This window comes from Ambystoma mexicanum, chromosome 10 (assembly GCF_040938575.1).
Source record: "Ambystoma mexicanum isolate Mex_15411 chromosome 10, UKY_AmexF1_1, whole genome shotgun sequence".
NCBI lineage: Eukaryota > Metazoa > Chordata > Amphibia > Caudata > Ambystomatidae > Ambystoma > Ambystoma mexicanum.
In genome coordinates this window covers 59,840,065-59,862,967 of record NC_090932.1, presented here as the reverse complement: position 1 = coordinate 59,862,967, position 22,903 = coordinate 59,840,065, and the positions used below count along the sequence as shown (strand labels likewise).

At 48.0% G+C, this 22,903-nt stretch overlaps 1 protein-coding gene across 7 annotated transcripts in view; it reads right to left on the bottom strand.

Moving 5' to 3' along the window:
- TNK2 (tyrosine kinase non receptor 2) overlaps positions 1–22,903 on the bottom strand; it is a 503,525-nt gene that overhangs the window by 202,097 nt on the left and 278,525 nt on the right. For all 7 annotated transcript variants that reach the window (XM_069617503.1, XM_069617505.1, XM_069617507.1 and 4 more), the window contains exons 8-9: positions 18,246–18,392; positions 16,052–16,146 (exon numbers count right to left, since the gene is read on the bottom strand). In XM_069617503.1, the coding sequence (XP_069473604.1) occupies positions 16,052–16,146; positions 18,246–18,392 (242 nt within the window). The remainder of the gene's footprint in view (positions 1–16,051; positions 16,147–18,245; positions 18,393–22,903) is intronic.

Here is a 22,903-nt window from a genome sequence, read left to right as displayed (position 1 = left end):
AATGACCCCCTATATCCTGAAAAAAAGGAAACATGCAATACGCAAGGGGGAGACAAGCACAAGAAAATTAAACAAAAAGCGGAGGAGCGGACAGAAAAGTGCCCTGGTTATAAGCAAGCACGTGAAAAGCCTAAAACCATGTACAGCCTGTGTATCAAGATGGAGGGGGAGGGGCAAAGGACATCTTGGGAGTGCCTGATGCTCCTTATGTACGACAAAGATCAGGAATCTACTAAAGAAATGCTACAAAAAAAGCACGCCGCAATGTGCTGAAAATCGCAGATCCGCACACAATTACCAAAAGCATAGCTCGGGATCAGTGTGTCCTCTTCATGCCTGGAACTGTGCACACCACTTCTTAAATGCATATTTTGTTGGAAAAAATTAAAAGGTGTGCAACTTTTATTCTGGTTATTGCCTCATCCCAGGGGTGATGGCATACAGGAAAGGAGGGGAGGTTGAAGCCCTCCAATAATTTTGCCTAAAGCATTGTCAAGTAGCCGCAAGGAGAGCCACCGGTGCCGAATCGAGGGAATTCGTCCCTTCTCCCCATGGGGGAGCCTCCATGTGAGGCTAGGAAGGTGAGCCCGCTTTGCAATACCTTCCTCCCTAGGGGACTGGGCAAGTGGGATCCCACTGGGAGAGACTCCCCCTTCGAGGCCACGGACTCCCATTCCTGTGAGGAACTCCCCTTTTCATTCCCCACCGTACCATACATGGAACTATCGGACGTGAAGAACAGTATGAAGTTCAGAGACCTGGCTGAAGATTAAGCTAAAACTTACTGGTGCAAACAAGGAGGATCGGTCTCTTTAGAAGGAGATCCGCATTTAACAGGGACGAGGAGGCTAGAAGAGGAGCACACGCCGAGGCAAAGCAGAGAGATGCGTACGCAAGCAGGGGAAGCCCCCTGATGACATCACACCTGAGAGAGGCGCAGCCAAGGAGAGCAGTGGAGCCAGCGACTTTTCGAACTGCTCTGAAAGCCAGAGCAGAACGCTGGAAGCCCAACACCCTTACGGAGAGAGAAGCATAGGAGAATGGAACCTGAATCCCAGTGGTGTCTTCGTGGTAGGCAGGCTGCCCGTCCAACAACCCCGAAACCATCATGCTGGGAAATCAGCGAACGATCCACTTAGCTGCATTGGTACTGCTCCACACAGCGAGAGAGGGGCGAGAGCGGGCCAGGGGAAATGAGAAAACGGAGGAATGGACAACAGAACAGAACCTGAGCGAGATGAGGCCCCAGAGACGTTCCCGTGCAGATTCTAAGGTAACTAGGACAGCGGGATACACGGAAGGCCACGAGGGAATCATAATGTAACACGTGAAACTGAAAAGACAGTACAGTTCATGAAATGGAACTATAATATTCTGAGAATCTGGAGTGAAGCTGGAAAGGAGAGCATTAAGAGTGGGACACAAATACCCTGGGAAGAGGGGGAAGTACCACATGTGTTAAAAACTGAAGAGTGGGTCCATTCAGAGGGAGAAATACTTCAATGGGAGAAAGAGAACTGTATGACCTGAAGACAAAGGAATCCCACGAGGGACAAGACATACAAAGCAATGAAACACAAGAGAGGGGAAACAGTAATTGCAAAGAAAGTATAACCCATCTAAGAATGTATGTGGTACAGGAGTACCAAAGACATATCTGTGTGGAGCAAAGGCTAAGACAAATAGTTGAAAGGGGTTCTTGGAAGAAAATCCATAAAGAGGAAAAACCCAAAGAACTTGTCAAAGAACTACAAGAACGGGTACAGAAGGTGACAAGAGAGGATTTAAAGTTAGTCTACTAATAAGAAGTCTCAAGCAAAGGAAAAGCATTGCCAGAGAAGACAACCAGAGGAAGAGACATTCTCCTGCCATTGTTTAGGTAGAATAGTGGTAGGGTCAGTTAGAATTCCTTTTTGGACAGCAGACTTTTTCATTTGATGACTTCCTGACGACGGACGAGCACCTTAGTTATTTATACTGGCTGGGGCCACCCACACAGCGATAAGGAAAGTTATTATCTCATAATTTAATAGATAACCGGTGGAAAAATGTGTGTCCTCCTTCTGACCCGCCACACACCCCAGGCCGCTCCAGCAGCCTCACAACTGCGTCTTTCGCTTGAAGCAGGGCGCTGCTGAGGCAGACACTCCAGGCTAGTGATGAACACCGTGAGAGCGCGGCCCAATTCTCTGACCATATGGCTTCTTCTAAGCTTACTGACTGATAATTTGCACTTTGTAGAGGTATATTCACGTGAAAGCCCAAGCTGCAAAGTAAATGGAATCCTAAGTCCTTTTTTAAACTTTCGAATACCAATTAGGGCATGATGTTAGCTTGTTAAAACCAAAGTTTTTGTGGCACAGTCTGTGTCTTCCACGTAAATAACAGAAATACATTGCAAGCTTGTGTCAAGCAAGTATTTAAAGCAGGAGACCTGATCACCGAGGCTTTAAATCTTGAAAGTAGAACAACCCAAAGATCAGTTTGCAGGAATCTTAAATAGCCTTCCATCAGATGCGACATATTCTGCCAGTTCTTGGCGTTGGGGTCTCTTTGCAGTTCATTACGGGGTTTGCAGTCCTGCATTTATACCATCATAACAAACTTACAAGTATTGTACAACAATGCAAACTGACGTGCTTCAGTAAGCTGGCACTGCAGAATACACCGTCATCATTTCTGTGATCTGTTTCATCACAATCTGTGTCCCCTAGCAATGTTAGGTGAGAAAGGCAGGCACTGGTTTGTCGGCATTACTAGCTTTTGTGGGCATTTGGATTTGTTATACTTTACAGTTGTATTAGGCTCTGGGGGGGAATTGGGTCGGAACAAGGCAGAGTGAACATGGTCTTGTAGTCCCGGAGCGCTGGTTCGCGGAGGCCAGAGACGTTGCAGGACTTGAGGGGCACTGTGCACTCACTGGAAATGCCTTTTGAGTTGACTGTAAAATCCCCCTCGCTAAAAATGTGTGTCGTCTCCGCCCCTACATCAGCCGAAGTGTTTACTCCTTCCCTCTCTTTTTGTGCTCCTCGTATGGCGTGGGCGATGTTAATTCTTTGGACGTGATGTTCACAACAGCACTGCACGCTTTTCAATTATGAACTTGTTGAAACAGCCTGTGGTGTAAAATGTGGAGACTCTGCCCCCTGGTGTACGATACGAGAGGCTGTGGCAAGCACTTGAAACGTTGAATCACAGGATTGGTTCCCCTGACTAAAGGGCATACACTGGCAGGTTCTGCAATGCAGAATTGTGGATTTATAACCTCATCAGACATAGTGCCACAATGAGTCACCAGCTTCCTGCCCCCTACACAAAAGGTTGGAGACAAAAGGGCAGGGCCAGTATTACGAATCTCTAGATGTCATCACTTCTCCCTGAGGTAGAGCCCCTCTCCATGAGGCTAGGGTGGGGAGGCTGCTACCCGGTAGTCTCCCTGGGGGTGGTATGATGCAGGAGGATCTCATGGAGAGGAACTCCCCCTCTAGGCATGAGTATGGCCATCTAGGATGCAGCCCTTGTAACATTAACACACCCCCACACTCACTCCAACCTATCTTTCCTCGAATAACCTCTTTGTAGAGAGTAAACCTATGTACTGTTATCATGAAAGTACTATGACGAGGAAGAGTGTAGAAAAAATGAAGATCACTTGCTACACAAGTACTAGTACAAAGTGGCCTCACACCAGTATCAAGGACAAAACAGATGACGGACTTGTACAACATGCCGATTGGCAACCGGCTACATTATATAAAAACTAAAGAGGGGCAAAGATACCGGTCAACTTCAGCCAGGACAGGCAGCAGCTTTGGAAACTCTCAGTTGCGGAGGACCAGAGGAAAATTAGCAGGGAGGATGCTGCAGAGCTGCTGCAGCCTTTCTTCTTGGGTGCCACAGGAGTGGTCCCAAAAGCCAATAGGAAGATGAACCATGCAAGGAAGTACCACGCTGACGTGACAGACGCAGAGAGTAACCCAACGAAGCTGAGCCGCACAGAGGGAGACTGCGCTGCTGGCTGCCGTGTCAGACGCAGAGAGAACCACTGAGAAGCTGAGTTGCGCAGAGGGGAGCTGCGCAGAGGGAAGCCGCACAGTCGTTGCAGACGTGGAGAGAAGTTCGAAACAGCAGAGAGGCAAACCTGTGTCCCAGGAAGCCCTGATGATGTACCCCTATGAAGGTAAAGAAAGGTACGGCAGACCCAGAGGGGACTTGTGTTTAGAAGGGAGGCAAGCATTAAAGACTCTCCTTTGGCTTAATAGTTGGAACACCCAGGCTTTTGTGCATCAGACCTACCTGAAAGCTCCTCTTCATGTCAGCTGATGGGGTAATCCCACTGACCCCCAGAGAAGGGTCAAGAACCCATACTCAAGAAGGATAAGAGTGACCAAGATCAATAACCCTAACCAAGAGAACAATAGGAGTCATCTTCCTTGTGGCAAAACACAGCAGGATAGTGACCAGGAGTGCCGAGTCAAAGAAGAAGAACCTTGGTCTGGGACTCAACCACAGTTGGAACGTTATAGGTTATTGAACAGAAGAGACACTGGAGTGTCCAGGGGAAGGGAGTCATTCCCCCTGGGTCTAGATTAACTGGTACGTTGCAATGAGAGGTCATCCTCCTGATATCAAGTGGCAAAGTACAAAGAAGCTTCCAGCCAGGGGAAGGGAGCCATTCCCCCTGATACATCAACGACCCAAGAGGAGAAGGGCTATTGTGTGACTCTCTGTTTGAGGACATTTTCAACCACAGGAAGGGAGTCATTCCCCCTGGGGAACATTGTTTGGGGTCTGCTGTGTTAAGAATATGCTAACCAGGGAAAGGAGCTATTCCCTCTGCTGAGAATGGGTGAGAAGGGAGCCATTCTGCTGGGCAACAAACAGTTTAGCCTCACCTACTTTAGTTATAAGTGTGGGGGACATGACTAGGGGGTTTGACACAGGACGGTGGACACTTAAGTTAAACAAACATTCTGACATATCCTTTTTAATCTTTAGTTGAGGCAGGGAAACCCCTTGCAAAAATAGCGACAGATAAGCCTTTCTCTTTCTTTTCAAGAAAAATAAAAGTATTCACCAACCACCATGCCACGTTTCCTTCTTCTGCACCCTTACAGCCCGACACTTAGGGGGCCCCGTTAGGAGTTTTGCAGAAGTGCCCATTAGACTACCATATGCAGCACCAATGAAAAACCTCATTGTGTTAATGTAAATTGCTAAACAATGCATTTCCCCCACGATTTGCAGAATTTAAATAGAGTACCTGTTCCCTCTAAGGTTGAGGTCACATTGTGGGGTGCGTGTTTGCTGGAGCCACCCCAGTTGTTGACAGAAGCATGACCAGAGAAAAACACATATCTTGATGTGAGTGGGGAGGGGCTGCTGTTAGGTTTAAATGTAGACGAGATCCCACCTTCCCAAAGAAGGGGACAGGCTTGCAATTGGCGACAGGCTGTCATGGCGCGTGAACTGTAAAAAATGCCACCATCCCACTGATCGTGCATTATATATACAGAGGATTTGAGGGGACCCGGCTGCAGCAACTAAAACTGTTATTTCAAATTTGTTATAAAACAAAATGATGTGTTTTTTCAGCAAAAGCAGCTAATGAAAAGGGAATTCGTTTAATTGTACTAACAGTGTAAACAATGTATTTTTACAATTTTACAATGGTCGTTTCCAATGTTTGTTACAGCCATCCCAAGAATGTCAGTTACACTTTTATTACTGAAACCGTATGCATTATTTTCTGATAGAAGATTTCAATTCCAAGATGGACAGTTTTTTGCATTCCTATTGTACTTTTTCGAAAATACCCCTATGAGAAAGGGGGAGGGTGGAAATGCCCCATGGAGCGTTTGGGAGGCGGTTTTGCATAAAATCAAAGAGCTTTCTGGGAACATGAGAATGACCACAAATCTTTATGCTTGGCCATGAAAGGGTTGTTTGCTTGAATCGCTAAGTGACTGGGTGCTCATTTCATTTTTCCCCAAACCTTAGCCCACCGTGAACGCTGAAACACACATACTCATTTGGACAGCCTCAGGATTCGGTTGTGAAGATACAATGGCAACAATAACTGTCCCTCCATGGGGGCCCAAAGGCTGCCCTGCTTCGGGTTTAGGGAGATAATGCCTACTTTCCTCAAATCAGGAGCATGCAGAACTTTAGAATTGGGGGGCTGGCCCCAATGCCCAGACACCCTTAGAGAATTATAGATCATGGTTGTGGGACTGCCCTGAAGTAAACGCATAGAGGAGGAGGTAAAGGCCCTTCTGTGCATTATGCATAAGGGTTCATGAAGCGAGCATTGATTTGCCCACACTATCGCCTCAAGTTGAAGGGAGGCACTAGATGTCCTCCGTAACATGACGCGAGATGAATTTCCACATTCGAGTGGAGGTAAAAATATACAGTGGTATGAGGTGAACATCAACCCCGTGATCATCAGGTATTTGCTGGGTTTAGGACGATTTTCCCGCATCCAAAGGTTCGCATGAACCAAAAGCTCTAAAAATGCTACCACCAAAGATCCGAACACCAAACATTCGGACCTTTGGTGGTAGCATTGGAAAAAAAACAGGGGATGCGGGGGACACCCCGCATTGCCCTCTCATTGTGCTTTATGGTATAGTGAGCAGGGGCTGCGGGGGACACCCCTGCAGCATTCTGTTACAAAAAAAAAAAAGAAAAGAAAAGGACCCTGCAGCGCCAGTTCCCGATCACGGAAGTGAAAGGGAACTGGCGCTGCAGGAACCAGCGTGAATATGAAAGTAAGTGGGGTTTGTTTATGTTGGGGATGTAATGGGTGTGAGAATGTACGTGTTTTGGCATGAGAAAGGTGCAAACTTTTGGTAGTTCGCACCTTTCTCATGCGAACGATTTGCACGCGGTAATTTCAGCCGCGGGCAAATCACTCGTATTCATTTGCTGCACGCAGTTTTACTGGAATACCACATGTACTAAATACCTCACGTCACATAATTAGGTACTTCAGATACCAGCTGTTCTTCCCGTTACCGCCTAACCCAGAATGCCGGAGTCTTCCTGCGTTGGGCTGTCCTGGCTCTAAAGGAGGGGAGTGAACCAGGTGAAGGAAGCGGGGGGATCTAGGGAGGAGAAGAGGGGGAAACACATCTGTGGACAGAGGACAGTAGCGATGAGGGAGTGAAACTACCGAAAGCTTGGGGAGGACAGACTTAGGAGCAGATGCAGGTGAATGTTCTGACAAGTCATAAGCAGCACTCCATAAAGGCGCCTCCTTTTAAAAGAAACATTATTGAACTATATAAACTACAATGCATAGATCACACTAACCGTTCATAAATGTTAGTCACTAAAACACATATGACCTTATAACTCATTTAAATTCTCAGCATCAAACCAAAGAGGATAAAACTGGAAAAGTAAACACCCAACACCCAATCATGAACGCCACCACTTTCTCCCCACAACTGCACGTTTTAATCATCAGTTGTGTTACAAGTCTCCTCTGGTTCACAAGTTAAAGGAAACTCGCTTTAACACAGCGAACTCTAGCATTTCCAATCTTAATTTGTGACCAACACTTCCAAATTCTAAAAGGGATTATTATGCCAGCAGCTGTTGCTATTATAGTTCCCAGATGTTCGGATCTGTACTTCAGCAGACTGGCGGGAAGGCTTTGAAGAGCACAAATGGAACCCCGCATTTTAGATCTGTCCCAAGTGTTAAGTTAAATCGTTTAATAAGTTAAACCCAATATCTGAAAACCCATCGAGCAGGGACTCCAGACCCGACTAGCATTTAAAAATGACAACACTCATGGTACTGCAGCAAGGCCTGTGCATCTTCATAAGGAACTGTGCATCAACAGAGTGACTTTGTAGACATTGATGGAATTTCTGATGCTGCAAAACGTCCTTACCTTAAATGCCCCTCAGTATGGCGGACTTGCCTCCAGTGGGTATGTTTGAGAGGGCTTCATGGGGTTTTTGGAGGAATTGCTGTGGTGGGTAATTCCTGCCACGATAATTCCACAGTTTTCTGGTAAAGTGTAGGAAATATCTCAGCTAAGTGCTGGAGGTCTCCTCCACTTTTCCATGACTCTCAGACCTTGGCGGTGCGCAAGAGTAGCAGTAAATGAGGCGGCAATGAAGTAAACAACCTGTACCTCCATTCTGTCCTGAACCACCAAACTTTTAACAAGGCCCATTGTTGGGAAAATGTCCCTGCCATGACAATTTAAATCTTTAGTATACAGGTATTTACCAGACTCCTATTAACTTATATTTGCTTTTAGCATCTAAATTCCAGAATTAAGCAAAACATTACTTAAATTCTAGAAAGTAATTTAGGTTGCTTTGCCAAGAGGACAAGACTAGGTAGAGACTAGGTAGACTAGGCTCGCTCGACCTAACCAAGCTTGCAGAGTGGGGCTTGGATTGTAACAGCCCACTGAGCTGCAGAAATCTCCTCGACCGCAGTGGAATCTAGTCTCTTTACAGGAACGCACTTCACCCATTTTACGAATATGTTATTTGTGACCAAGTCTGCGATGTAATAGTGCAAAAAGACGGTTAAAAGGTCAAACCTTAACTTGCAAGCAAAGGTTACTTACCCATAATAGCATTTTCGGATCCACTTAAAGCCAGAAAGGCAATTTTGACTGCATACTAAATGTACTCGGCAGCCACTTTAGTTACTATCTGAGGTATGGACAATGTTCAGCATATACCCCAATTCAATATGGCATCTTTAGAAGAATGCATCCAATCAGAGCAGTGCATTTGCGGGACGTAGAAGAACAAGTTACTTACCAACTGGTAACGTTCTTTCGATAGGATGTTCCTCCAACGTATTCCTCATCTTAGATGTATTCCATCCAGCTTTGCTGCTCTTCGGAATTTTTTTCGGCAGAGGGCGCCATGTGTCGATGTCGTCGAGTCGATGGTCCCCCGAAGGCCTCCGTCGAGGGTGACGTAATCAGGTGTATAAGTAGCACACGCGGCGCCCGTTGGCCTCAGCTCTGTTTTTCCCTTTTTTATCTTTGATCTTGTACTGAGTAGATTGTGCCGGCAGACAGGTATGAGCCTTGCGAGATTTGAGATGGCAATAACCCGGAAAAATCTACAGAGGCGTAGGCTGGGAGGGCGATGAGGAATACGTTGGAGGAACATCCAATCGAAAGAACGTTACCAGTTGGTAAGTAACTTGTGCTTCGAGTGGATTGTGTCCTCCAACATATTCCTCATCTTAGATAGACTCCCAAAGCAGTATGGACAATTCCTCTGGAGGAGGGGGTAGATTTTTCAATACTCTTAGATGGCTGAGTATAGTACTGCTTTTCCAAAAGTTAGCTCCCTAGACTGGGAAGCATCCAGGTTATAGAAATTTGAGAAGGTGTGTAGAGAAGACCAAGTTGCTGCTTCGCAATGGATCTTATTGGAACACCTCTTTGAAGGGCCGTGGAGGAGGCGATGCCTCTGGAGGAATGAGCCCTTAACCCTTCCGGAGGGTCTTTTTGAGCTAGTCTGTAGCATTCTGAAATGCAAAGCACAATGCAGCGTGAAATTGTCTGTTTTGTCACCGATTGACCCAGTTTTCTTCCTGTATAACCTATAAACAGCTGGTTGTCCACTCTAAGTCTGGAAAGTCTAGAGATGTAAAAGCTTAAAGCTCTTTTCGGATCCAACCTGTGTAATCTTTCCTCCTCCTTCGAAGGTTTTACCCTCAACACAACTCTGTCCTTATGGAACACAGTATAGGGTGGCCCAGAAGACAGTGCCTGCAATTCGCTCACTCTTTTTGCTGATGTTAGACCAACCAAGAAGGCTGTTTTCCACGTTAGTAATCTTAATGGACACGTGTGCATAGGCTCAAAAGGAGCACACATTAAGAATGTTAGGACTAAATTTGGATCCCAGATCGGTACTTGAAATGGGTGAGGAGGAAACACATTAGTGAGTCCTTTTAAGAATTGTATTATCAAAGGAATTTTGAAGTAGGAGCATTCTTCCGATGAGCGCTTGAAAATGGAAAGCGTCGCAAGGTAACCTTTTATTGTTCGATATTCTGACCTCTATGTGCTAGGGTCAGAAGGAAAGATAATACTTCCGGAATAGAACATAGGAAAGGATCGACATTCTTTTCTCTGCACCAGTTGCAAAACTTTTTCCAACGGCAACAGTATAGAGACTTTGTTGCTGGCCTTCTTGCCAAAAGCAACACCTCCATAACGTCATCTGGAAGGTTCCAATCCCTGTATCTCAGCCTTTCAGATACCAAGCATGAAGGTTGAGCGTTTTGACTTCTGGATGGAGAACCTGACCCTCCATTTGAGAGAGATGGTTCTCTCTCTGAGGAAGACGTACTGGGGGACAGATGGACATGTCTAGAATGTCCGGGTACCACGCTCTCCTGGCGCAATCCGGGGCAATTAGGATCATGCGACTCCGAAACCTTCTCAGCCTCCTGATGACCTGAGGAATGACGGGAATCGGAGAGAACGCGTACAATAGTGGGAAATTCCACTCCACCACGAACGCGTCCCCTAGGGCTCCTCTCTGGGGAAATTCCCTTGAGCAATACCTTTCGCATTTTCGGTTGATTCCGGTTGCAAACAGGTCTACTTGAGGGGTTCCCCAAAGGGCGAAGATCTCTTGAATGACTTCTTGAGCCAGTTCCCATTCGTGGGATACCATGCTCTGCCTGCTCAGAGCATCTGCCGTCATATTCTCTTCCCCAGCTAGTGTGACTCCCATGGTACCTCCTCAAGCTAGTGGACGGTTGGCCCAAGGGTGGAATGGGTAGAATGCCTGAGTCACTCATCTCTGGCCTGAGTCACTTACATCTTCCACCCATAGGACTGTTCTATGCAGCATCCCAATGGATCCCCTCTTCCTGAATCGCCCAATACCAGAGATGCATTGCCTCTCTGCACAGGGGTAATGACCCCACACCTCCTCTTTTGTTTAGGTAGTGCATGGCCACTGTTTTGTCCGTCATTTTCAGGACATTCTTTCCCCTGACAGAAGGCAGGAAGGCCTTCAGTGCTAGTCTGATTGCCCTCAGCTCTAAAAGGTTGATATGTAGTTTGGACTCCGATGGAGACCAACGACCGTTGATTGTCAAATCGTTAGCATGAGCTCCCCACCCGAGGAGTGAGGCGTCCGTCACTACTGTGATCTCTGGCCATGGTTGCCAAAAAGGTTCTCCTTTTAGGATGTTCTCTGTACAGGTCCACCATAGAAGGTCTTGTCTGACCTTGATCGGAATCTGAAGAAGATCCATCATTTGACCCGAGAACTGGGACCACTGAGTCTTTAGGGCCCATTGAAGGGATCTCATCCTCAAGCGTGCGTCTGGCACCAGAAAGATGCAGGATGCCATGAGGCCGAGCAACCTTAAAAAGTTGTAAGCCTGGAGATTTTGGGAATTTTGGAATTGGATTGCTTTGAGGTTGCGTTAGAAAAGGAAGGCAGTAACCTTGGGCTATTATTTCTAGAGCCCAAACATCTGATGTAATGGCTCGCCATTCTTGCAGATGCTGTGACAGCCTGCCCCCTACAGGTGTTTTGTGATGCAAGTCCTCAAAGCGGTTTTGTGGCGGATGTTGCAGCCGCTGATGGCAGAGAGGCTGCAGCTGGAGCTGGTTTAGCACGTTTTCCTCGTCCACCACGAGTGGCCTTTTTCTGGCCCCTTTGACTGGCCATTCCTCTCGCCTTTCCATATGAGGTGTAGTAACGATAGGATCGTCCCTTCCATGACTGTCCTTGCGCACGAAAAGGCTGAGGTTGCCTAATAGCAGCTCCTCAAGATTTGGCAGCTGCTTTTGAGGTCTGCAACCTCTCAAGGCTCTCGTCAGTCTTGTTGCCAAAAAGGTGAGACCCGTCAAAAGGCATGTTCAGAATGCGGTTCTGTACGTACGGTGCAAAACCCGGCTTCCGTAACCACGCAAACCTGCGCATTACCGTGCTAGTGCCCATGGACCTGCTTACACTATCCGCAGTGTCCAATCCAGATTGAAGGGATTCCTGCATGGCTTCCTTTCCATCTCTAACGATGGCTAGGAACCCTTCCCTTTCTTCCCCTTCTGGTATGTGCTCCGCGGCCATTGCAATGCACTCCCAAAGAGTGTACGAAAATGTTGCCAAGGCACATGTGGAGTTGGCAGATTTTAATGCCATGCTCCCGGCTGAAAATACCTTCCGTGCCCAACCATCCACACGCTTATCGTCCCTGCCTGGAGGGATAGACGGGTATGCAAGTTTGTTAGAAGCTGTGGCGGCCTGTATGACCAGACTCTCGGGAGTTGGGTGTTTGGACAGATAGGTGAGGGATTTATTTACCGGGGGAATAGAATCCGGAGTTTCCCAATTCTTGGCCACCCTATTTTGCAGGGCTACATGAAAGGGTAGTACTTGGTCTTCGGTGGGACCATGCTCCAATATATCTGTTAAATCATCCTGGATGAATTGGGCTGATGGTTTAGCCCATCCTAAGTAATCTACTACCTTTGTCATTAATTGACGGTATGATGGACTGGCATGCTCTCCTGGTTCTGGTCTGCCAAAGTCGTTTTCAGGAGATGTGTCAATGCCACTTGCATTGTGTAATGATTCCACCAAGTCCCGCATTCTGCTTTCTTCTGAAATCAAGCATTCTGGGACATTTGGGGTGCCATATTCCAGCCCAAAGGTACATTCTCCTCATTAGATCTCTCCTGTTCCTCAAAAATTGAGGTCAGAGTTTTGAAAAACTCCTTTCTGGGGAGAGGCTTGAAAACCTTCTCTGGGAGAGGAGGAGGAAGAGGTCTAGTACCTGGCTCTGAGGACAACACAGGTTTTGTAACCTTATCCTTCTCTTTTTCTGGCTTCCCTGGCTTGGCTGGAGCCTTTGGCACCAAGGGTTTTGCCGTCGACGTCGATAACGGCGTCGACGACATCGTGGTCGTCGACAGGGTCTGCTTCGAGGGCCTCGAGGCGACCTTCGAAGATTTTCCCTTCGAGGTATGATGGGTCTCGGACGGCGTCGATGACCTCGAGCAGTCGACTCGACTCGAGCGTTTTTCACTCGGCGTCCTGGAAGGTTCCCTATCCTTCCTTTTTCGATCACCCGGGCTCGAGGGCGCGCGAGTGTCGGAGCGATGACGCTCCCGGCCAGCTTCCGAAGAAGGTGCAGACCGAGGCTTTGCTTTTTCAAACACCTCCATCATTTTGACCCTGAATACTTCCCACTCTTCGGTAGAAGAATGTTTCGTGGGGCATTTCATCTTTTTTGACGACTCGTCTGATGACAAGGTGGAGGTAGACCTGTGGTGTTGTTTCTTCGATCTTTTTGACGAAGACGACGAGCGATGGGAATCGCTACGGGACCTCGATCGATGCCTTTAGTGTCCAGGAGAATTCTCCTCAAGGGATCTCGACTCGACGCCAGAGGTTTTTCGATCGGTTTTTCGACCTACGTGTAGCTTTCCTCTCCTCTCTCGCAAGGCCTTCCCCGTCATCGCCTGACACTTCGTACAGGCCTCCATGTCGTGGGCTTCTCCGAGGCACCACAAACACTTTCAAAGAGGGTCCATGATGGACATTTTTGACCCGTACGATTTGCACTTTTTGAATCCCGATTTCGGGGTCGTGGTCGGCGTCGATGACGAGGACATATTTCGTTATTATATATTCTCACAGAACTCGAGGCGCGCTGAATGTCCGAAGCAACGTATACTGCGGAAAAACGGAACGGAGGCCAACGGGACTCGACGACATCGACTCACGAGGCCCTCTGCCGAAAAAATTTCCGAAGAGCAGCAAAGCTGGATGGAATACATCTAAGATGAGGAATATGTTGGAGGACACAATCCACTCGAATGTCTAAGCAGCACATGTCATCATGGGCGACATGCATGTAGAGGCTCAAAGACTTAATGGCGGGAGAACCATGGCCCGGTGGAGGGTTAGGAGAACCATGGCCCGGTGGAGGGTTGGGAGAACCATGGCCCGGTGGAGGGTTGGGAGGACCATGGCCCAGTGGAGGGTTGGGAGGACCATGGCCCAGTGGAGGGTTGGGGGGACCATAGCCCGGTGGAGGGTTGGGATAACCAAGGCCTGGTGGAGGGTTGGGAGGACCACGGCCCGGTGGAGGGTTGGGAGGACCACGGCCCGGTGGAGGGTTGGGAGGACCACGGCCCGGTGGAGGGTTGGGAGGACCACGGCCCGGTGGAGGGTTGGGAGGACCACGGCCCGGTGGAGGGTTGGGAGGACCACGGCCCGGTGGAGGGTTGGGAGGACCACGGCCCAGTGGAGGGTTGGGAGGACCACGGCCCAGTGGAGGGTTGGGAGGACCACGGCCCAGTGGAGGGTTGGGAGGACCACGGCCCAGTGGAGGGTTGGGAGGACCACGGCCCAGTGGAGGGTTGGGAGGACCACGGCCCAGTGGAGGGTTGGGAGGACCACGGCCCAGTAGAGGGCTGGGAGTACCACGGCCCAGTGGAGGGCTGGGAGTACCACAGCCCAGTGAAGGGCTGCGAGTACCACGGCCCAGTGGGGGGCTGGGAGTACCATGATCCAGTGGAGTGCTGGGAGAACCATGGTCCAGTGGAGGGTTGGGAGAGCCCATGGCCCAGTGGAGGGTTGGGAGAACCCATGGCCCCGTGGAGGGTTGGGAGAACCCATGGCCCAGTGGAGGGTTGGGAGAACCCATGGCCCAGTGGAGGGTTGGGAGAACCCATGGCCCAGTGGAGGGTTGGGAGAACCCATGGCCCCGTGGAGGGTTGGGAGAACCCATGGCCCAGTGGAGGGTTGGGAGAACCCATGGCCCAGTGGAGGGTTGGGAGAACCCATGGCCCAGTGGAGGGTTGGGAGAACCCATGGCCCAGTGGAGGGTTGGGAGAACCATGGCCCAGTGGAGGGCTGGGAGGACCATGGCCCAGTGGAGGGCTGAAAGAACCATGGCCCAGTGGATGGTTGAAAGTACCATGGCCCAGTGGAGGGTTGGGAGAACCATGGCCCAGTGGAGGGTTGGGAGAACCATGGCCCAGTGGAGGGTTTGGGAGAACCATGGCCCGGTGGAGAGCTGGGAGAACCATGGCCCGGTGGAGAGCTGGGAGAACCATGGTCCGGTGGAGAGTTGGGAGAACCATGGCCCGGTGGAGAGTTGGGAGAACCATGGCCCGGTGGAGGGCTGGGAGGACCATGGCCCATTGGAGGGCTGGGAGGAACATGGCCCATTGGAGGGCTGGGAGGAACATGGCCCATTGGAGGGCTGGGAGGACCATGGCCCATTGGAGGGCTGGGAGGACCATGGCCCATTGGAGGGTTGGGAGAACCATGGCCCAGTGGAGGGCTGGGAGAACCATGGCCCAGTGAAGGGTTTGGAAGAACCATGGCCCAGTGGAGGGGCTGGGGGAACCATGGCCAAGTGGAGGGCTGGGGGAACCATGGCCCAGTGGAGGCTTGGGAGAACCATGGCCCAGTGGAGGCTTGGGAGAACCATGGCCCGGTGGAGGTTTGGGAGAACCATGGCCCATTGGAGGACTGGGAGGACCATGGCCCAGTGGAGGGTTGGAGGGACCATGGCCCATTGGAGGGTTGGGAGGACCATGGCCCATTGGAGGACTGGGAGGACCATGGCCCATTGGAGGACTGGGAGGACCATGGCCCATTGGAGGACTGGGAGGACCATGGCCCATTGGAGGACTGGGAGGACCATGGCCCATTGGAGGACTGGGAGGACCATGGCCCAGTGGAGGGTTGGGAGGACCATGGCCCAGTGGAGGGTTGGGAGGACCATGGCCCAGTGGAGGGCTGTCCGCTGGTAAAGCTGGCAGCCAGATGCAGAGATTGTGGCAGGACGCTGCCACAAGGCATCCGCCATGCCGGGACGAGTGGTAGGAGTGTACCTATAGGATCGAGGGGAAGCAGGGAATCACTAGAAACGTTTACACTGCGTATAGGTTCCTACGCCAGGGAGAGTGGCACGAGGATACACCCATGCCAACAACAAGAGCACTGGCGCGGGGCATGCCAAGTGTTGGCGACGCGACCCACACGCACGCGTCATCCTGGCATTTTACCTGCCCTCGAGGATGGTGATGACGTCGTCCATCTCGATGTGAAGCTTGTCCGGTTCATCGAAGTCCTGCAGAGCCCTCATGTCCGTCGGCTGCGCCTAGGTCAGAGAGAGGAAAGACCCAAACATGAAATATCAGAACACGCCTTATCCTTGAGAGGGGGTTTCAGAGCCTAATAGGAAAGCCACCCACACGGCACACAGCCCCCATCCCCCAGCCAGCCATTCAAGCAATTCTGCCACCCGCATGACACACATATATATGACCTATACACCTTCATCGCATTTTAGGTGAAACGCAAAGCGGTTCATTCTTCAGCCCAAGCACAGTTATATCATCGTGAAACGATGCAACATGATCAGCTCTTCCGGTTGCACGTGCATATGTAACTGGCAAGATTAGACCTGGGCCTGTACATCAACTTTGCACTTACGCAGTGCCATTTTAAGCAGCGTTTCCAGCTGAGCAAAATTGCCCCAGTGCAAAAGGCATTGTTTTAATACATTTTCACTCAAAAAATGTTCACCCTGGTGTAAACAGCAACCCAAACATTCTACAGCAAGAATGTAAAGTTTCAGTAACACAATCTCTGATGTCCAGTGCAGGTTCAAAGCTGGATGTGCAGGAGCGACTTTGCGTGCCTGTGCCACTAAGAGGAAACCGTCTTAACTCAGGTCCTGTTTGATTATTGGTCGCACTCGTGAGCTCCTTGTGACCTCTAGAGACAGGGCTGCAAACTGTACATAAGCTTTAGAAATCCTGGAACGCTGAGTCCATCTTATCGCCCAGTACTGACATCCTCAGTCTGACAGCCTCATCCCTCAGCATCAAAGGGAAAAGCGGTCTGGAAGGGAGGAATCGGAGGTTGGTGGCAGACGGGAGTCAATATAACGACAGTAGCAGAGTCACTTTACCACAGTCTTGAGCCAGCATCTCTCCATTTCAAACCTGTAGAGACGGATTTAAAGGCAGCGAAGCTGGGCGATGCTGCTCGCTTCGGTACGGTCAGGCCCCAGGCAAGCAAATTACTCAAGACTGCTTGACTTGAAGAATACCTTGCAGTGGGCCCCACAAGTGATGCTCAGCCAGTATGAGTTTGCCATACTGCGGGTGACTGCCAGAATGTGAACCTGGTAGGGCAAAGGGATGCATGGCACCAGGCAAGTGGGCATGAACATTATGTATAGGGAGCAAGCTGGGCCCTTTCTAATTATGAAAATCAAATGGCGGTGCCTGGCGCACACCTTAAAATGACAGACCATGCACCAGGTTTTATCCTCTTGAATAAATCAATTCGTAGGTATTGTAGTATATCAGAAAAACGATCAACCCCTGAGGAAGAACCCGCTCTGCACTGGCAGAGATAAAAGTGCTCAAGAACAAAGTGGTGTCCTGGGCATATGCTTGTTCACACGGAGCGAGCACATGGAGAGTCAATCGAATACGTGGCTCTTGTGCACACGTCAATGTTCATTCTCAAAGCAGCTGCTTCATAGTCAATAGTATGGTAAAATAATTCATAATATACAAGTCGCATGAGTCGAAGCACGTTTCGTAGCTTACGCACTTCCTCGGGACTCATAATACTGTTTCTCTTTCATGATGGGGTTTCTCTTCGCTGTGTATATTCTCAATCAAACATGCTCAACAACCAACATGGAGGCGATATAACCAACCGGTTTCCCCACCTCCCATTGTTCATACTTGGAGGATGACGTGTTTCTAGAATTCTAACATTCAAAAACATATAAGTGGATCTAAAATTGCTTCTTTTAATGGAGGAGAATTGCTCCATAACGACAGTGTCTTTTTTTTGTAGAAGTAGCTCCTGGTGAAGGGGTTATTTTCTGAAACGTGTAGGTCACATGATCAACTGCGGACGATAATTGTATGCTTGTTCAACTTACCTTGCTCTTCCAGCTACTCTACCTGCACACCATTTCTACTTGCGTTACACACCCCACTCCTAACCATGCACTCACTCCTCCTCACAGAGCACCCCGCCCCCCTACTTCACTTTGCTAAGCATATCCTGCAAACCCAGATCTGCATATTCCAGGTCTGTGCACTGTTCCAGGGTGGAGTGACCTGTCTCAAAATGTCAGTGCTGCCAATGGGTGTCTAATGTGGATGCTGAAATGGGCCCTGCAGAAGAGGGCGATGAGGCCTGTCACCCTTGCACATGACCCACACTTACTTCAATCAGGAAGTCACGCAGTGCCAGGAAGGTGGGTCGGTCCTCTGGCTTGTGGGCCCAGCACTGCAGCATGACGTTGTAGATGTCCTGGGGGCAATCCTCGGGACGCGGTAGGCGCTCGCCTTCTTTGTCGATCTTGTGGAGTATCTGTACATTACAATGACAAAAACCTGCTGTTATACAAGATTTACGACCAGTCGTGTGACTTTGTATCACATTACACAGGTGCGACTATAACACAGGTGTACAGTACTCCAATTAGAAAGTTTGTATCAATCTAGGCAATTCTGTCGTCTCTTTGAAAAGGAATATAAGTTACGAGGATAGATAGATGGCAAACCAAAACATGGCTGACTTAAAGTGAACACAAAGACATTTAAGCCATTTCAAAATTATAACATTCTATTAACAATACACAACAATGACAAAAATATTCAACTTGCACAACAGGCCTTACAACAAATAACCCTCAATTATCTAATCGGGGTATAGATTACACAATTAACCAGGACGAGCTTCAGGGTCAAGGTCACCCAAATTCTTCCAGCGAGTGGCGATGAGATCTGTGACTCAATAAATGCACTTTCACACTTAGATGTTTGGGACTCTTGGCTTACCCTGGGGTTTCCTTCAAAGGGCTTCATTGCGAGGTTGGGGTATACGCTATGCAAGGAAGGCATGGTATCAAACAGCAAGCCATATACAAGTGATCACAGTTCAAGGGTGTTCATTCAACTTCAATTGGTTTTGAAAAACGCCTTTCTAAATCTACAGATGGGAGCAAGCTACAACCATCTAATAATAATAACGCTGTCCTAGTGGTGTCTCGTCAAAATAAAAGGGGCCTATACTAATAAACCTACTGCCAATCCTTACTTCTAAACACAAATAGTGTGGGAAGCAATGTTCTGCAAAAAGAAAAGTGTCCAAGAAATATGATGTCAGGAAAGTCAAGCCGTTGGCTTCCCTTCCTCCTTCCCCCTCCCCCCCACCTTTTTCAGCAGAGGACAAGGCGGCATACTCAAGCTTGACACAGTCTCTGGCTTCTCTAGGACGAGGATGCAGTTCAAATCTACTTCAGAGGGCCTGATGAGACAAACATTCAAAAGTTCCACTCTCCTTAAGGTTCTCATGTACAACTTCTTGGGTGATTTTCGATTCACCCCCCGGTCCCCCTCCTCCAGGCTCAGACCCACTTTAACACAAAGTTTCAATTGATGTCCATCTGTCGGGCGCGGACCAAATCCATATACTTTTCCAAACTTCCTTTACTTTATCGCAATCAAAGACTTTCGACTGTGCGCAGGGTTTGACTTGACCCATTTCAGGACCAATTTGATTCACACTTATTCAATTGATGTCCCTCCGTCAGACTCGGATCAACTTGATCTACTTTCAGCTGGGTACCTGATAGAGACCTTCGATTGAGAACCCACGCAGTGCTGGACTACTCTGTAAAAGGTATTGCAACTTGCTTTATAGTTCAATCATTCATCAGCAGTTTATCTTCATTCACGTCTCTATCACACATGTTTTAACAATGTTCGTTCCAGCGCTCGCCATACAATATTACTGCTTGCGACCTTGGCTACAACACAGACCGTCTAGTATCGGTCTCCCCAACTCACTGGCTGTGCTGTTTTCACTGAAGTGGCTTTGTACTTGCATCCAAGGACTGTACCACAGTGGCCGGCAATTCTCCCCACCTTGATTACTGATGCGGGAGGGCTCTGGGTACCTCCGACACACAATGCAGGATTCTTTCGCTTGGTTTGCTGGGGTTACGCTTTCTCTCAAGGTTTCATATGAGCAACGGTTCCTCGTCGGAAAAGGTCAAGGGAACTTCCCATCTTGCATTCCCCTTCTGTGTCGCCGTCTTTTTCCTTTTGTTAAACTGCCATCTTGAAACTGCTGTTTCCTCATGTGCTTTGCCACGCTCAGAGTATGCTCTCGTGCTCTGCCATTTATCCATGTGGGGAAGTGTAATGGAAGTCAGGTCTGAGTGATTGTCGACAATTGCCTGACCTCGCCTGACCATAGTATCGGGACATGTCAGGTACACAGCTTGATTGTTAGTCTGCTTTCCCTTACAGCGGGCTTTCAGTGAGAAAGTGTTTATGTTGTAAAAGGGGGAGGGTAGAGTTCCTAAGTATCCTACCGGTATGATGGGTAAAAGGTGTTAGTTACAGGCAAGCAGATACTACGTCTCACCATCCGGTTTCCCACTCTCTTTCCCCGAAGACCCCTCACCAGGTGATCCTTCCGCACTGGTCTGCCCCCAGGAACTGGGTTTTAAAAAAGCTATGGTTGTGCCCTGGCCACCTGGATGACAGATCCCAGGGGACTAGTGGGTGAGACACCTTCTGGTTTCTCACAGCTATCACTTCCAAACTGAATTACCGTTACCGCCAGTGGGAAAAGGAATTCACCAACCAGTCATGGGTGCTTGTTTGGCCCCATTCTGTAGTCCACTGGACTTCACTGGGGAGTGGCTGTATGACATGGTTAATAAAATATGTCTTTTAGTGGCATTATGGCACATCAATTTTAAGAATAAGCATGTGCTAAAGAACTTCACATTGGTTTAAAAGTTGTTGCAAAATATACAGGTGTTCAGCATTTCAAGATGGCTCACTAAGGCGTGGAATGGAATCTTTGAGAATGAAACGTGTGACGGGACTGCGTGATGTACAAATGTACAGCCAACTGTGAGAAAGCCCGGAAAGGCAAAACGCATCGTCTGAATTGCCTAATAAAATGATATATGCTTACTCGATCCAGGGTTGTCATATGTGCTTTTACGCGGACTGGGCGAGTCTTCTATCATTTCTAAGGGAAGGTGCACGCCGGGCTCGGTGCCCCAAGGCGACGGAGCTCTTGGGCATAATTCACCCTCAAGACGAATCAGACTTGTGAATCTACCTTGACTGTTGCTTATGTTGCTACTTCATTTGTTGACTTTGTGTTATCTCTGAACCTCTGGGATCTGGGAGGGGTCGGGAGGGAGGAGGAGGGGGTGTGGGGGGAAGTTGGGGGGGGCTTAGGGGCTAGGCTGTTGGTCTTGTTCCTCTTGTTTCTTTGAAAATGTGTTAATAAAAACTTATTGAAAAAAAAAATGATATATGCTTTTAAAGCGCCAAGATCGGACCTTCCCTCGAGTGTGCATTTTGGTGCACATTTATGTTTCATATATCATATATGTATAGGTAACCACAAAGAAACGAGTGAAATCAACTGCTCATCAGATGGGCACTGCTGAATTCCGGTTGCAAAAATGCCCTTGCAAGAAGAAAAATGGGTCACTGGGCTGCAACGGTGTCAAAAGATAGGCATTGTATTGAATCACCAAGAATAAAAACAAGGAAAAATACTGATGTTTCACTCCACAGTTTAGTCATGGTAATGGCAAAGGCAATAGGACTAATACTTAAATCCTATTTTCAACAACTACAATTCCCATGTTTATAGTACATAGTACAAATCTGTAGTTCTGTATAAACAAGGAAGAAAGACCAAACTTCTTCTAAAGTTACAGTGCTCGAAAAAGTAAAGTGCAAAAGTGCTGTTAAAAACAGAAATAATATTGAAGTAAACCAGGCGAATCAGAGTCACCAAATTACACTTATTAACATGAAATTCTTATTGTCATTTAGAATAAAGTAATAATAACCAACAATAGTACAGGATGTACAGGGATGCACAGATAGACGAACGGGCTGCTCAATCGAGCACATCCACAATTAACTTTTCCGCACTGGCGGTCTATTCTGACAACATTACAGAGTGTCTCTTACAATATCTAACGTACGGGCAGAATTAACAGAAACGGTCCCAGCCTGGAAGAAGACCGTGATATCGAAACGTGTGTCAGTTGTTCCCTAAAAATCAGTGTTTCGATAAATGTGTGACCCAGTGCAGTGTGGTTGTGTACCTGTGGATTTAATTGTGGTTTAGGACACTTGGGGCATAGTGTCCTTCATGGCACGACCGACCGCAGCTGACAAATGTGCATCTTAATCGTGTCCAAATATACAACTTTTCAATTCACTGACGTGCACAGTTGGTTCAAGTTTATCTGCCCCACTATATCTTATCCGCATTATTTAATGTGGGTGCTATAATTGTTGATATGTCCTTACTGGGACCAACATTGACTTAGATGATGAACCTGCTCAATGCAATTGAAACACACAGCACTTTAAACATATACTATAATAGTGTTAAGTGCTATCAAAGTGATCTCTATTTAAGATTAGTATTTCACTTTAGATAGAGCTAGAGAGAAGTGGTGTCATAGTGACACCAAGCAACATTATAGATTCCTCTGTTTTCACAAATTAATGTTATTAGGTTTTCAAATGATTCACCTTATTGGTTAAATACCTAAAACATGTGAACACAAAGTATGTGCACCAGAAAATGGTTTAAATTTACACTGTCATTTAGAATAAAATCATAATGACAAGCAATTGTAATACCCACATTCGATAATGCAGACATATCATTAATGGAACCAGAAATTGACTTAAGTGACAGTGCTCAATTCTATTAAAGTGCAAAGTGTTACTGCAATGATATTGATTTAAAGTGCATAGTGCTATTAAAAAGATATCAATGATAAGTTAATGTATATGCAATTTTAGCTAGAGGAGAGTCAG